We start from the raw sequence: 15,664 nt of genomic DNA, 5'->3' as shown, positions 1-15,664 counted from the left end.
TGACATGATATTCTAATTATGCCTTATAAAAGGATTAGTTTTAAAAGTGAAAGCAAGTTCCGGTTGTATATAAATTTAGAAAATAACATTAATTTAAGCAATGTTTTAAATGACTAAATATATCTTTTTCTACTAAATTTTCATTCTCCATGGTATTAGAATATATCAGAGAAAGGCCAGCGACTTTGGATTTCCACATAACACACAGTGCGGAATGCTACTTCGGAAGTCAGGTTAATACGCAGGTTAATGCATACACGACAGACACGGTTTTCTAGTTATGACTTTCAAATACAGTTATTTCTTGTGTGCCTGCTGACGTCAGCAGTTACCTGAAATTCATCATTTTGATCATTTATTACTAACATCGTTATAGAACCAATGCTGCATACTAACATATTCTACCACACCACTCCACATGATTAGCACACCATTCTTTCATTCCACAAATATTTAATGAGCACTTCCTGGGTGTAAATACCCATTCCCATGAAACTCAATTCCTAGAGAAATAAACAAACATTAAACAATGAAATTTTTAAATTATATTAATGAAAAGTGACTAAAAAAGTTAGGAAGTTCTTTGCTTGAAGGCCTGAACTTTAAAGATTAGCAGTGGATGGCGACCAAGGTCTTGGGGTACATCTAGGTCAACTGGCATAACACAGTTCATTAAAAAAATGTTCTATATCTGATTTTGGTGAGTAGCATCTGGGGTCTTAACAGCTTGCAGTCATCTAAAACACATCTACCGGTCCTATCTCGTCCAGAACAAAGGAGAACGAAGACAACCAAATACACAGAGAAATGTTAGTCCAAAGGACTAATGGGCCACAAGTACCACACCCTCTACCAGCCTAAGCCCAGAACAACTGGGTGGTACACCCAGGTACCACCACTGACCACTCTGACAGTGATCACAATAGAAGGTCTCAGACAGAGCAGGAGCAAAATGTAGAACAAAATTCAAACTCACAAAAAAAGACCAGACTTACTGGTCTGACTAAGACTGGAGGAACCCTGACACTATGCCCCCTGGATGTACTTTTAACTCAGAACTGAAATCACTCCTGAAGTTCACCCTTCAGCCAAAGATTACACAGGTCTATAAAGATTACAAAAATAACACACATGAGGAACGTGCTTCTTAGTTTTATTACATAAATGAGACTAAATAAGCAATACTTTCCCAAAAGCAAAGACAAGACAGAAGGAAGGGACAGGAAAATGGGACAAGTAGAAACAGAGAACCCAGGGTGGACAAGGGGAGAGTGTTGACACATTACAGTAATTGCAGCCAATGTCATAAAACAGTTTGTGTATAAACTGTTGAATGAGAAACTAATTTATTCTGTAAACTTTCACCTAATGGACACACACAAAAAAAGACTGGCAGTGGAATGAACTATCAGAATGAAAGTTCCATAAGCACTTATTTTTGCTTTGTTCTGTTTTATCCCCAACACCTACAACAGTACAGTAGCACCCAGCAGATAAAAATCCATTGCCATTGAGTTGATTCCAACTCACAGTGACCCTGAAGGACAGAGTAGAACTGCCACATAGAATTTCCAAGGAGTGCCTGGTAGATCTGAAGTACTGACCTTTTGGTTAGCAGCTGTAGCACTTAACCACTATGCCAAGATAGCACGTACTTCATATTCATTCAATGACTCAAAGAAACAATGAACAAGATTAGTTATCTAAAATAAGTGATCAGGGGTTAGCCAGAGGTTACAGCATGAACAATGGCCCCAAGGCTAAAAGGAACATAAGTCTTTCCAAGAATGAATAAAATTCTGTGCAAAGGTAACCAATGTCACGGAACAACCCGTGTACAAACTGCTAAATGGGAACCTAAGCTGCTGTGTAAACCTTCACCAAAAACACAATAAAATATTAAAATATTCAGTGCAGCTGGAACACGTGGGATAAACACATGAGACTAGAGATAGGCAGTGTCAGATAACGCACAGCTTTAAGAACCACGTTAAAGATTTTGATCCCAACAGTCATAAAAATCAAAGAATTTTAAGCAGAGAAGGAGAGTCGTATAATCAACCCAAACCAAACCTGCTGCCATCAAGTCTGTTCTGACCCACAGCGACCTTACAGGACAGAGCAGAACTGCTCCATAGGGCTTCCCAGGAGTAGCTGGTGGATTCAAACTGCCGACCTTCTGGTAAGCAGCCAAATGCTTCACCACTGCATCACCAGGGCCCCAGTGTAGTCAAGTTGGTATTTAAAATGTTACTCTGGCTAGAGTTTTAGGAACAGACTAGGAGGAGGAAGAGAGCAAGCCAGGAAATCAGTATGTAGGCCACTAGAGTAGTCTAGCAACTGAAGTTGTGTTTAGACTACAGTGCTAGCAATGGTAAACACATATCTTGGGAGTAACACTTAATAAACTTCACATTTAACAGGGTACGGATATTGACGGAAAGGGAGGAGGCGATTAAGACTCTCAGATACGGGGTTTGGGTAATTAGATAAATGTGTATCAAGTTTAAGGGCAAAGACAAGCACAGTTTTGAACACGCTGGCCTAAGGATGTAGGTGTAAAAATGTCAAGCAGGCACCATTGCCAAACTTCTGCTAGTATCAGCATTTCAGTTTCTTCATCTCAAGACAGCTGATTTTACTCTTAACATTAGCTAAAATAATCATCTAAAACCCGAATAATAAACATAAAAGGCCAAGGATCAATGTTAGCACAACAGAAGCACACCTGAGAAACATTACTGTCTGAAAATGCTCCCTGAAAAAGATGTCCCAAGGACAAGTAAGTTTGAGCATTACTGAGTACTAACAATGAATTTTGGAGATTTACAAATTAAGTCTTTGAGACACTGCAGAGTGAAGAAATCTGTTTAATATATACTTTTCCCAATTTATTTGGCCTCAGAACCATTTTTCACTAATATTCATTAACAACTAATGAAATTAACGTGACCATACATGCTCTGTGAAACACTGCATTACTTCATCTACTGATATTAACTGCAAACTGAACTTAAACCACCAAAAAAGAGAAACAAAAAATGCCATTCAATGTTTAGCTATGTAATGAAAAGAAACTAAACCATGAGCTGATGAAGAATTTTGGTAAAGCTACTGTTTACTTAAAATTTGTGTTTTTAAAGTGTCACCAATGCTATCATGCAATCACCAAAATGGGGAAAAAACAATTTCTATATTAACATAAAAGAACTCTTTTTAAAAAACTGTTATCTTAGACAGCACACACATGCAATCAGGTCAAGTTTCCAGAAAATGTAAATGTATGCAGTTTCAGGACAGCCTGCTATGACTGCCTTTGATTCTGAGACAAGATACAGGCTTCAGACAACGCGGTGTCTGCTGAATGTTAAGTCTTTAGTACTTGGATGCCAGGACTCAACACATATTTCTACTATTCCCAAAAGAAATGACCAAAATGTTAACAAATTTCAAATAAGAAATTAATAGTCTAAAATACAAGAAAAAGATTTAAATTCTGTTGCAACAATAAGAGAAATACAGGTAAGTACCACTATATTAATGACATTAATGTTTCTCAGAACTTCAAAATGCAGTTCCAACTTTATAACCATCTTCTGGCTGAATACTGAAAATTCTCATGTAATAAAAAACCCAACCCACTGCCGTCGAGTTGATTCCGACTCATAGCGACCTTGAAGGACAGAGTAGAACTGCCCCATAGAGTTTCCAAGGAGTGCCTGGTGGATTCGAACTGCCAACTCTTTGGTTAGCAGCCGTAGCACTTAACCACTATGTCACCAGGGTTTCCTCTCATGTAATAGGAGTCAATTTTACTAGGAGTTTGACTCTTATATAAATAACCATATATCTAAACTATAAGCAAATGGTTTATTTTCTCTTTTATAAACATCCACAGCACCATCTATAGGCAAAACTTAAGCAAGCAGGTTCTACCACTGATCCTACAGCAGCCCAATACGATATACTTGTATATGAAAAGAGTAGCTCCATAAGAACACCCAAAAAGCCTTTAACAGTTGTTGGTTCTAGGGAGAAGAGCTGACCCAAGAAAAGCGAAGGAGTAAAATTCACTAGAAGTGGAAGGACTTAAGTGCACATGGAGAACTGGTACTACCTCTCCCATTAACGATTTTCTCTACTAGCTCTAAAAAATGTGTTAACCTCCTCCCTCTTCCCTATATCAACAGTCCAATAAATATACCAAGGATTGCCAACCATTAATGAAAAACATGAAGGGAAGATATTTCAAATTAACTTCGATCCCAGCTGCTCTTTTTTAGTGTATTGTGTAGTTGTGATGAAACATACTTCCAGCTGTAATTCTGTATACTTTCTCCTAAGTTCAGTGACTTCTTCTCCAGCCTGCATCTTCTTATATAAATCCAGTTCTGTGTCAAGCAATTCTTTCTGCATCTAAAAAATAGTAATTAATATTTTAGGTGACCATAATTAATATATTTATACAAAACTTCTTTTACAAAAAAATGCCTACATGTCCCCATTAATCCACACATTTCTTCTCTATCTCCAGTACTAGCACCCTAGTCCAAACCATCAACCGCCTCGGGTCTAATCTACTGCAATAGCTTCTTATCTTGTTGCTACTTCGACTGACTTCCCTATAATTCACTCTCCATACAACAGCCTGAGTGAGATTTCTATGGATGGATACGGAATGATTTTCAGAAAATAACTGTTAAACAAACAACATGCTAACAAGTAATACAGTATCTTTCGTTTAGCTGAGAATAACAAATACATGTACATGCATGTGTGTGTATGTACATATTTGTTATATATGTATATATGGTATTTGCTTACAGGTACAAAAAGACATATGGGGATAAACCAGAGATCAATGATACTGGTCTGATTTTGAGCAAAGGCATTTTGAATAAAAGACATTACCTAAAAGAAAAAATAAATCTAACGGAGTGTTTAATGTCTTTTAATAAGTAGTAATATGAATAACAACCCTTAAATTAAAATACCTGAGTCTTGGTTTTTATACTTTTTGGAAGGCAGCGTCCAGGGGAAGCAGCTTTGACCTCATCTTTTAACTTTGTAATATTTTTTGTTAAAACCTCTAAAGTTTTCATTATTTCTGCTTTATCTTCAGACTTCATTGCTTTGTTCTTCTCCAGTTTTGAAATTAGCATCTGCCAAAGTTTTAAAAATAGAAAAATAAAATTGAAGATATTTTCTACTATTATTAATCAAACACAGTAAATATAAAAATAACTACTTTTAGTGGATGTATTCATGACAAGGCTAACAACCACTACGTATCTAAAGACAGCAAAAAGTATTTGGGTCTCTTAGGACCTAAATTCAGAAAAAATGCAATTTGAACACTGAAAAGCTGCCAATTTGAAACAACACTAACAATTTTACATTCTAATCCATTTTTTGCCATTACTGTCTCTAAGTATTTCTCAACCCAAATATAGTCTGCAGTTCAGAAAGAGCCAGAGCAAAGTTTTAGGGTTCCCTTCATATACTGAGATAATAGAAAAACTGAATGTTTAATTATTTTCTTTGCCAGAGGGAACAAAAAAATGACTAGCCTAAGAATGATATCCCTAACAGGGACAGGAAACAAGAAGGAAAGCAAGATAATATTGTGTAGGAGAAGCCACACAGTATTATAGGTTCTCTGAGTCAAGACAGCTACAGGTTTTGGTATAAAGCATTATGACTTCTCTTTATCAAGTATACATAAATTTAGAGAAAAAGCCATTTCAAGTAAAAACAAAAAGTTTCCATATTTTCAGTCTTTTGAAATATATTGCTAACCTTAATTATTAAACATAATCAAGAACTGACTCTAATTAAATGTCATAAATTGAAGCAACACTGTCCAATACAAGGAATGTAAGCCACATAAGTAATTTTAAATGTTTAGCAGCCACATTAGAAAAGGTAAAAAAAAAAAAAAAAAACTAGGTTAGTAATACATTTTATTATATATATGCAAAATGTTATTTCAACATGTAATCAATATAAAAATTACTGAGATATTTTGCCTTTTTTTGTACTAAGTCTTCAAAACTTGGAATGTATTTTACACTTACAGCACATCTTAAACTCAGATTACATTTTTTTTTCTTTTTTATATTATATTGTGTTTTTGGTGAAAGCTTACACAGGAAATTAAGTTCTCCTTTAACAATTTCTATACATACTGTTCAGTGACATTGGTTCCACTTTTCAACAATATATTACAATATATATTCTTATTATTTCCATTTTGATTCTTCTGTTCCCATTAATCTAGCTTCTCTGTCCTTCCCTAGGGTTCTCATCTTTGGTTTAGGGTAAACGTTAACTATTTGGTTTCATCTAGATGATTATTTTGAGAAGCACAGTACTCACGGGTGACATTATTTACTTTATGGGCCAATCTATCATTTGGCTGAAAGGTGACATCTGGGAGTTGTCTGAGCCCCAAGTTTAAAGAGTGTCTCACGACAACAGTCTTGGGAGTTGGTCTAGTCTCTACTGGTTCAAAAAGTCTGGTTGTTTTTTTGGAATCTGAGTTTTGTTCTGTATTTTTCTCCCATTCTATCTAGGATCATCTATTGGGTCAAGACCAGGTATTTCAATAGCTGCATGTGGCTGATGGCAACTGTACTGGAGAACACAGCATCTGAGGATTCCAAGCCGATAAAAAAAAAGTACATACCTCAACATTGTGAAAAAGGTTCCATTTCATTATCTGAACAAACTACTATGCAGAAACATAACTAGGTAAATACCACCTCATATTTTCAAGTTCATAACCACAGTTCCATTAACATTAATAAACATTTCAGTCTTACCATTACAATCTACAGTAAATGTGTTTCTCAGGACTACCTATACAGTATAAGATAAAATTCACTCAAAACTTTCATTTGTAAATTTATTTTGCCAAATCTAACTTTGACATTTTACCTTCTGTGTTTCAATGTGCTTTTCTAAAATTTCTTGTTTCCTTTTCCTTACATCCTGCTGAAGTTTCAGTGCCTCCTAGAGAAAGAGATCAAAAATAATACTAAAATATTACTACAGTCATTTCCCAACAAAATTATTCAAGAAGAAAAAATGTTGGAATTGCAGAAGCTTGTCAGCAAAAACTAAATGCGAAGTTTTGCTATGTAAAACTTAAATAAGCACATAAATTTTCAAAAAAACTCTCAAGAGAACCTCTCATTTCAGGGAAAAAAAATCGATATTGACTACCACACTACGGAAGATAAAGTTCAGTAGTAGCCAACACACTTTTTAAAAAAATTGTTTTAAGTGAAAGTTCACAAATCAAGTCAGTCTCTCATACAAAAATTTATATACACCCTGCTATGTACTACTCCTAGTTGCTCTCCCCCTAATGAGACAGCACTGTCTTTCTCTCCACCCTGTATTCCCCATATCCATTCAGCCAGCTTCTGTCCCCATCTGCCTTCTCATCTCCCCTCCAGAGAGGAGCTGTTCACATAGTCTCATGTGTCTACTTCAGCCAAGAAGCTCACTCCTCACCAGTATCATTGTCTATCTTATAGTCCAGTCCAGTCCCTGTCTGAAGAGTTGGCTTTGGGAATGGTTCCAGTCTTGGGCTAACAAGACCATTAAGTCTGGTCTTGCCAACACATTTTTAAGTTCTATATTGTGATAAGCACTGAAAGAAACAAAATTACATAGAAAAGCTTTATTACATACAAATTTTGTGCATCTTACTAGCTGTACTTACCTGTTTTTTTTTCTGTGCTTCGTTATTATCAACTGCAGAGGTGGAAACAAGTAATGTTTTTTGTGCAGCCTTCAAAGCAGCTGGATTATATACCGTTTTTGTTAGGCCAGTAGATGTAGACAACACCTACCAATAAAATTCAATTTCTTAAAAAGTTTTCAACCATTCACAATTTCCTAAGTCTTACTTTCTACAAAACTTAACTTTAAAGCACCCCTGACAAAATTTAGCATTTTGAACTAAATGCATTATACATTTATAACTCAATCACACTTTGTGATTTGAAAAAATAGAAAAAATTTTATATTAATATCAATTACATTTGAAAAGCAAAAACATACAAAAACTTCAAAAAAAAGAAAAAAGCACATTGTCATGGGTGAGAAAATATCAATTGTTGAATACATTTACTACTACTTTTAGTGACTAAAGCAAAAACTATACACAAGGGAAACTGGCACAGGAGGCAAATTTAACATCATCATTTGCAATGTGCAGTTCTGACGTAAATCTTACTACTTTCTCCTTTCTCCATTCCTTTTCCTAGCATTGCTCCTTCTGCTTGAAGTGACCTATTCCCTTACACCCAGCTCAGGTTCCACATAACATAATCAATACCTACACAATGCTCCAATCATTTCTCTTCTATGCAATTTTATTCTTCCATCTATTGTAACATTTAATAAAACTGACCTGATATTGTTTTACGTGTCTCTCTCCCTACACAGTAAGGGCCTTAAACAAGGACAATGTCTTTTTCTTCTTTGTACTTCTTCCAGTACCTAAGCCCTGCTACCAACTAATTATGAGACCTTGGGTAAGACCAACACCTTTCTGGGTCTCAAGTTTGCTCATCTATGAAAGCAAGAAGTTCAACTTGATGGTGGGCCAAAGTCCTTATGAACTTCAAAATTCACTCCAAGGGGTAGATTCCTTTTTTGGGGGGGAGGGGGGGAGGCTTGGTTCACTACTGTATCTTCAGTGCCTGAACACACAGTAGATATACAATAAACACTTTTGCACTAAATTAAACAAATGATTCTAGGTCAGGAATGGAAAACTTTTTCTACAAAGTAAAAATGTTTATAGGCTGCCTTTTTTATCCATCAAAAACAAAGCAGTTATAAGTTCTATTGGGCCTTGGTTAGCGGTTCTTAAAAAGGCCATCTAGGGAGGATCTCTTCAGGGAGATCTATGAGTGTCATAAACTAAACATGAAACCAGGTGTAGGAACACTACAATTTTCCAGAGGGAACAATGTAGCTTCCAAAGTCTTAAAGGAGTTCATGACCTAAAAAAGGTTAAAAGATTACTGAATAGTATCAATGGAATGGAATAATATCAATGAAACAAAGGGTCCTACTTTTCAGCTACTAAAATGTTAATGTCTGAGAAGTAGCAATCTGAAGACCATCTTCTAATTTTTCATCATGAAATAAAATTGCAGAACACGACAAAGCTAGGACTATATATGACCTTCAGGTCTCAGGCCACTTATCACTATTCTAGGTATTTAAGAATGTCTTAACCTCTAAATGAAAAACCAGGAATACTATATTAATTCTATACAGCATAATGTTTAATGCTCTTTATGATACGTGACATGCATTAAAATTTAAAAATTTTCTTACTTTAATAATGAAAACTAATACTTAGGTATCACTGACAAATATGAAATGGTTGCATTCACTACAATTTAGATTATACATCTGTAGTTTAACTTCAGTCAATACTCATTGTAACTGTAGAGAAAAATTTCTTCCATTCTATCTTACCACACAACCCAATTCCAAACTGTACAATTTATACGAGGGTAAAACAAATTTACAAGGGGAGAGACACAAAATAATCTGCTGAAACAGAGGATGTTTCATGAAGTGTTTTCTTCGAGAGGATTCCACAGCAAGTTGACAAGTTTGTGATCAAAAAGATTTCTATACTCAAATAAACTGGAAAGAAACAATGAATATTATAACCTATTTTCTAGTTTCAAAATATACATTATCATAATAAAATCTCTGAGAAGCCTGGAAGGAAAGAAAGCCATATAATTCATTTAATCCAGCGTTTCTCCAGTTTCAGTGAGTAGGGAACACTCCTTTATAAGGCATTCTTATTAACACCCTCTTATCAGACAACGGAATGCTGGTTCAAAGTGAACAGAGGTATCTGACAAGAATGAGGAGACCCCTTTATTCTTAGAAGCAATCCCATTCCTTTGCTTTCTCCAGGGATTTCCTTCTGTAAAAACAGAACATCAGCTAACATATTTCAATGAACAAAAGACATCACTGACTATTAAGACACTATTGTTTTAAATACCTTCACAGAAAAAAAAAAAAGTTGCCAATTATAACCATATAAGAAAAATTATAAGATGCAGCCCAATTTCAGAGGTGTTAAAACGTGAAAATAAAATGTCTTAGAAACAATAAGATATATTACAAATACCCTTCACTATCAATCTATTTGGTTCTAGAGTTTAGGAAGTAAAGAGTTTGGACAGCAAAGGACATATCTGTTTTCAAAAAACGCAGAACCGTGATAAAAGAAAATCTGTTAAAAATTAAACCATTGGAAAGTGACAAATTCAGCAGAAAAGATGCTCCCAATTTCTAATAGTCAAAGCACAGCCATTGGCCTTTCCAAACTAACCACACATCTTCTCTATTTTCCACATGAGTTTCTGCATGTGCTGTAGCTTTAGATACTAACCTTATTTCCAGCAACCTTACTAAATTTACTAATTCTAATTGTGAATACTTTAGCATTTTCTACATACATAATCACGTCACCTGTGAGTACAATTTTCTGCCTTCCCCATCTGCACAACTTCTATTTCCTCGTTTTGTCTTACTGCATTAGCTAGGACTTTCAGGAAGGTGCTGAATAAGACTGGTGGGAGGGGACATTCTTTCCTTGTTCCTGATTTTAGGCAGAAAGTAATTTTTCACTGTTGAATATAATGTTAGCTGTAGGATTTTTTGGAGGCTACCCTTTATCAGATTAAAGAAGTTTCCTTCTATTCCTCATCTGTAGATTCTTTAACATAAGTAGATAATGAAATTTATGGAATGCTTTTTCTGTATCAAGATAATCACACGGATTTTGATTTTTGTTTTTAATCCCTTCCTCATTCTGTTAATGTGGTGAATTAAACTGATTTCCGAATGTTAAACCAACCATGTATTTCTGGTACAAATTCTACTTTGGACATGATGTATTTATTATCTTTTTTTTTTTTTTTAAAATATATCGTTGGACAATGTTAATATTTTCTTTAGGATTTTTGTGTCTATGTTCATGACAGACATTTCCTCTCTTGTAATATCCTTGTCAGAGCCCTGGTAGCACAGTGGTTAAGAGTCACGGCTGTTAACCAAAAGATCAGCAGTTCAAATCCACCAGCTGCTCCTCTGAAACCCTATAAGGCAGTTCTACTCTGTCCTATATATAGTGTCACTATGAGTTGAAATCAACTTGACGGCAGCCGGTTTCGTTTTTCTTTTTTTTTTTTTGTATCCTTGGTGGCGCGGTAGTTAAGGGTTCAGCTGCTAACCAGAAGGTGGCAGTCTGAATCCACCAGTCACTCCTTGGAAACCCTATGGGGGCAGTTCTACTCTGTCCTATAGGGTCGCTATGTGTCGGAATCGACTCGACGGTAATGAGTTTGGTTTTGGACGGCAACAGGTTTTGTCAGGTTTCAGTTTATCAAAGTTACTTTGGACTCATAAAAATGAATTGAGCAATTTTATTTGCTGTATTTTTAAAATGTATATCACTTATACCTCTGACTTCCCAAGGCAAAAACCAATTCCTTAAAGAGATTATAATCCATTAAATACCTCCTTATCTTATTTCTTAAATAAATACTATCAGCTATACTACCAATACTTAAACAGAAGGAAAAAAAGAATTTTGTAGAAATTACATAAATGAAGGCTATTATATATTAAGTCATCCAATTATCATTTTTCAATAACCAATGCCCAAGATGGAGTCAAATACAACATAAATGCAGTTATGATGCTTAACAGCCACACTCACATTAAGTGTGTTATTTTCTTAAAACAGCACATCTACATAGCAAAACTTCACTTTCTAGGATTCTAGGAGTAACAAAGTTTTAAAGTTTAATTGAAAATATTTTTAGAGATTAAAAGTTTTATATCTTTCAAGAATACTAAGTAACTCAAAAGAGACAAAAGGGTTAAAGATCTCGAGGAGAAATTATTTAGCATCAAAGAAAAACATATAGTTGTTAATCAATTTTTGCTACGATAGCTTGGTCCCCAGAACTTTCAGCAAATCTTCTGAAATATAATTACATTTTCCTGTAAAAAAATTTGAGGTAATAATCCTGACAGAGGCTAATGCTATAAAAAGTAAATTAAAAAAAAAAAAACTGTTAATAACAGTTACGAAAAGAAACAAAACTGTCATAAATCTCCATAATCTTCATATTAAAAGTAGCAAAATTACACAACAAATCCAAATTAAAAAACCAAAGAGTTATTAGAATGGAGGCATTTTAGAGTTAAGGAAACAGAGAGTAAGATACAGAATGTCCACTGTTAAATCAACAGCTCAAGTCTCTACATGACATGCAATGCTCTTTCACAATTATACCACACAATTTCCTTTTTAACAGTCCCACAGAAAAGACATTAACACATTGTCGTGCAAAGGAACCAAGATGTATTTTTAGCTTGCAAAGAATACTACTAAAGAACAATACAACCTATGTCATAAATTTGATCTACTCAAAGTGATATAACAGACACAGAAAATGAAATATTCAATTGATTATCTAGTTCGCCTTCTTAGAATTTAGAATGGTTTTAAGGAGATAACAGAGTCTAATTTTTTTTTAAACTAGCCAAGATGGTATATAAGATGCCACCTTTATTCTTCATGTATTGCTCTATAGTAAACAGAGGCACTCAAGCATCATTTCACTGACCACTCTACTTAAATAGTAGCTACTGCAATATTTTAATATTTAGCAGCATCAGTTAGGTTTTAAGTTCTCACTCCCAGCCCTCTCAACAAAAATGGAATCTTTGAGTAAATAAGGATCACTAAAGGCTACAGTTGGTGTTGTTTATAGAAAGGGGAAAAAATTTTTACATTTGTGCACTTATTTCCTTTAACAACGACAGAAGATACTATGTAGATACCAGCTTTGAGCTTTCTCCTGCCTTCAATTAAAAAAAATATTTTTTTAAATAAGATCTGATGATGGGAAACATTTTTCTATTCTTCTTAAGACTTCTCTGAATCACTGCCCTCTTAGGATTCTGCAGCAAAAACCCCAACAAGCTAGGGAAACAGAAACAACCAAGAATAAGCAAAAATAAAATGCTGCTCTATAAACAGGTTTACTAGATGCCTGAAAGTTTGTACAACTGTAAATCATTTTTTTTCTTAAAAAGATTTTTTACAGTATTTAATAAGTATTTTTTCCATGTAAATAGCCTGTTACTATCAGTGATTTTTTCCACAAATTCAGTTAAGTTATACCATCAATTCCGAATTTGTGCTCATTTTACTCACAAAGTCATATAAAACACTTAAAAACAATAATGAAAACAGCAATAAAACATAAAATTTTTATAAAAGTTATGATTACTACAGACTTCAATTTCAGAGTCCAAATCTTAAACAAATCCTAAACATAACTGCTCAGTAGTATACTAAGTATAGCAGACTTTTTATTATGTTTTTATTCTTGAATTACTTGTTACCACAGAGGATAAGCTTAAAGCAAAAGTTCAACAATGCTAAAGTTAGGAGCATAAACAGCAACAGAGAAATTCAGAGAAAAGGGGCGGAGGTGGGTCATTACATGAAAAATTTTAGAGATTTTATTGAAGAAGTTAGATTCTGAATATTTAAAGGATGATCAGAATTCAGTTAAGCAAAGGGAAAAGCCTCCCAGAAAAATCAGCAGCAGGGGGAAAAAAAAAAAGGGCAGGAAAGGACAACAGACAATGAGCAGAAAAGCATTCCCTGGGGCGGAAGGAAAAGACTAGAGCAGAAGTAATAGGACCAGGAGATTTAGGCATGATGAGCTGTGAATCAAGTAATTTACGTGAGAAACTGAAGGTTTTATAACAAATTAACATTAAAATAAGTCTGAGGTAGGATGGCAGCAGTGTAAACTAGAGGAAGAGAACTCCAGGATGCCACCTGGGACACTGCGTCCAGAAGCTGGGGTGCTGAAGGTGGCAGAAAAAAGCAAGTGGACCACAAAATCAAGTAAATGATTCCAAGGCTTTTAGATTGCACAACTTAGCAAATGGCAGTATCACTTCCAAAGTTGGGTGCTAGGAGAAGCAGCTAATTTCTACGGGAAAAAATGAATTCATTTTAGGCATGCTATGCCTGAAGTAATGCTCAGATGCCCAAGAGGGAAGTCTAATACACAGAATGAGATTTAGATTAAAATTCCTAGTATTGCCAAAATTGAAAATAAATAAGGAAAATAATATACGGAGGACCAGTAAAGACAGCTGATCAGCTATCTCGGGGGCTGCCCTAGTTACCTATGAAGCCAATTTCCCTTGTAAACTTCATAATGGAAAGAGCCATGGACAAAAAATAGGAGACCCAGATTCTAGCCCAGCTCAGTAACTCATTGTACAGAGTCAAACTATAGAACTGTTTGGGCGTTAACTTCCTTTAAGGTGAAAATACAGAAATGAGAAAGATAATCTAATATTTGGTGATCTCACACACCTGAAACTATAAGACTAGAGAGATCAGGGCATTCACTAACGCGTAAACAAACAAAAACACATCTACACAGATCTATCAGACAAGCCCCATAAATGATCTTCATTTAGTCAGTATTTATCCCCCATTTAAAAACAGAAATGGCTAAATTGTCAGGTTATACCAATAGCTGTTAGTAATAAATAAAAACTTACATTTACATCATCCTTTCCAGTTTATAAAATACTTTTAATAAATGATTTTATTTGATCCTCACAAAACCCTGTGAGCAAGACAAATATTACCATCACCATTTTACTGATAAGGAAAACGTTTCAAAAAAGGTTAAGAGCACTGCCCGATGTCATGCAGTTAGTAAGGACGGACCCAGGGCTCAAACCAAGGTAAATTCCTAATCCATGGCTCTTTCTATTAGGCTGCCAGAGTTGTCAAATTAAAATGTACAATATCTCTAAAGAAAACAAAAAGGATGGAGCACATGGAAATTAAGTGAGAGGCAAGTATTAAAACACTGATGCAAAAAGTAAAAAAAGACAAATATTTTTCTTTTTCAGGGAATGGAAAGCAAGAGGTAGGAATAGATAAAGATGCTATTAAGAAGCAAGAGTTCAGAACTATGAAAAAAAAATTAAGATGCCACCTGAAAACATTTATGAAGCCAAGACAAACACATCATGCTATTCTTCTTACCTTTTCAGTTGCTGAAACAGATGGCTTTGATACAAAACCCAACCTGTCCTTCACAGATAACTTAGTTACATTCTAAAAAAATTAAAATGGACATATTCAGTGTTTCCCCAAACATATATAAGGCTGTTGGGTTTTGAACATTCTGATATTATTAATATAAACTAAGTCTACAAGTATACTGATGCTAATCACAAAAACTTGGAACTTTTTAAAAGAGAAACAAAAAGAAAACAGTGGAAAAAACAAAAGACAATATATAGTATTACTCACTTACAAAAAATTATGATGGAAAGTAAGAGGCTTAAGTCAGGCGATTGGTAAGGTCCCTTCCACTAATACAGAATCATAAATTCTTAGAATCCTATCTTGACAGATAGAAAGTTTGAACATTTTTAATACAAGGATAAACAAAACATCTGCCTGCTTCTCTAGTTTAAAAATAAAAGCACTTCTTTCCTAAAGCATGTTTGCTTTATACCCAAGTATACTGTATTTGTTGATTAT

At 34.7% G+C, this 15,664-nt stretch overlaps 1 protein-coding gene across 17 annotated transcripts in view; it reads right to left on the bottom strand.

The window, feature by feature from the left end:
- The window catches only part of RBM26 (RNA binding motif protein 26), a 96,626-nt gene that overhangs the window by 30,502 nt on the left and 50,460 nt on the right, over positions 1 to 15,664 (bottom strand). For 11 of the 17 annotated variants that reach the window (XM_064269989.1, XM_064269987.1, XM_064269988.1 and 8 more), the window contains 5 exons: positions 15,161 to 15,232; positions 7,733 to 7,858; positions 6,940 to 7,014; positions 4,995 to 5,162; positions 4,312 to 4,416 (listed from right to left, as the gene is read on the bottom strand). In XM_064269989.1, coding sequence (XP_064126059.1) covers positions 4,312 to 4,416; positions 4,995 to 5,162; positions 6,940 to 7,014; positions 7,733 to 7,858; positions 15,161 to 15,232 — 546 coding nt within the window. The remainder of the gene's footprint in view (positions 1 to 4,311; positions 4,417 to 4,994; positions 5,163 to 6,939; positions 7,015 to 7,732; positions 7,859 to 15,160; positions 15,233 to 15,664) is intronic. The other 6 variants (XM_064269994.1, XM_064269995.1, XM_064269997.1 and 3 more) reach the window with 1 other exon arrangement.

Source organism: Loxodonta africana, chromosome 17 (genome assembly GCF_030014295.1).
Source record: "Loxodonta africana isolate mLoxAfr1 chromosome 17, mLoxAfr1.hap2, whole genome shotgun sequence".
NCBI lineage: Eukaryota > Metazoa > Chordata > Mammalia > Proboscidea > Elephantidae > Loxodonta > Loxodonta africana.
Note: the sequence above shows the minus strand (reverse complement) of the source record. Positions and strands in the feature narration are given on the sequence as shown.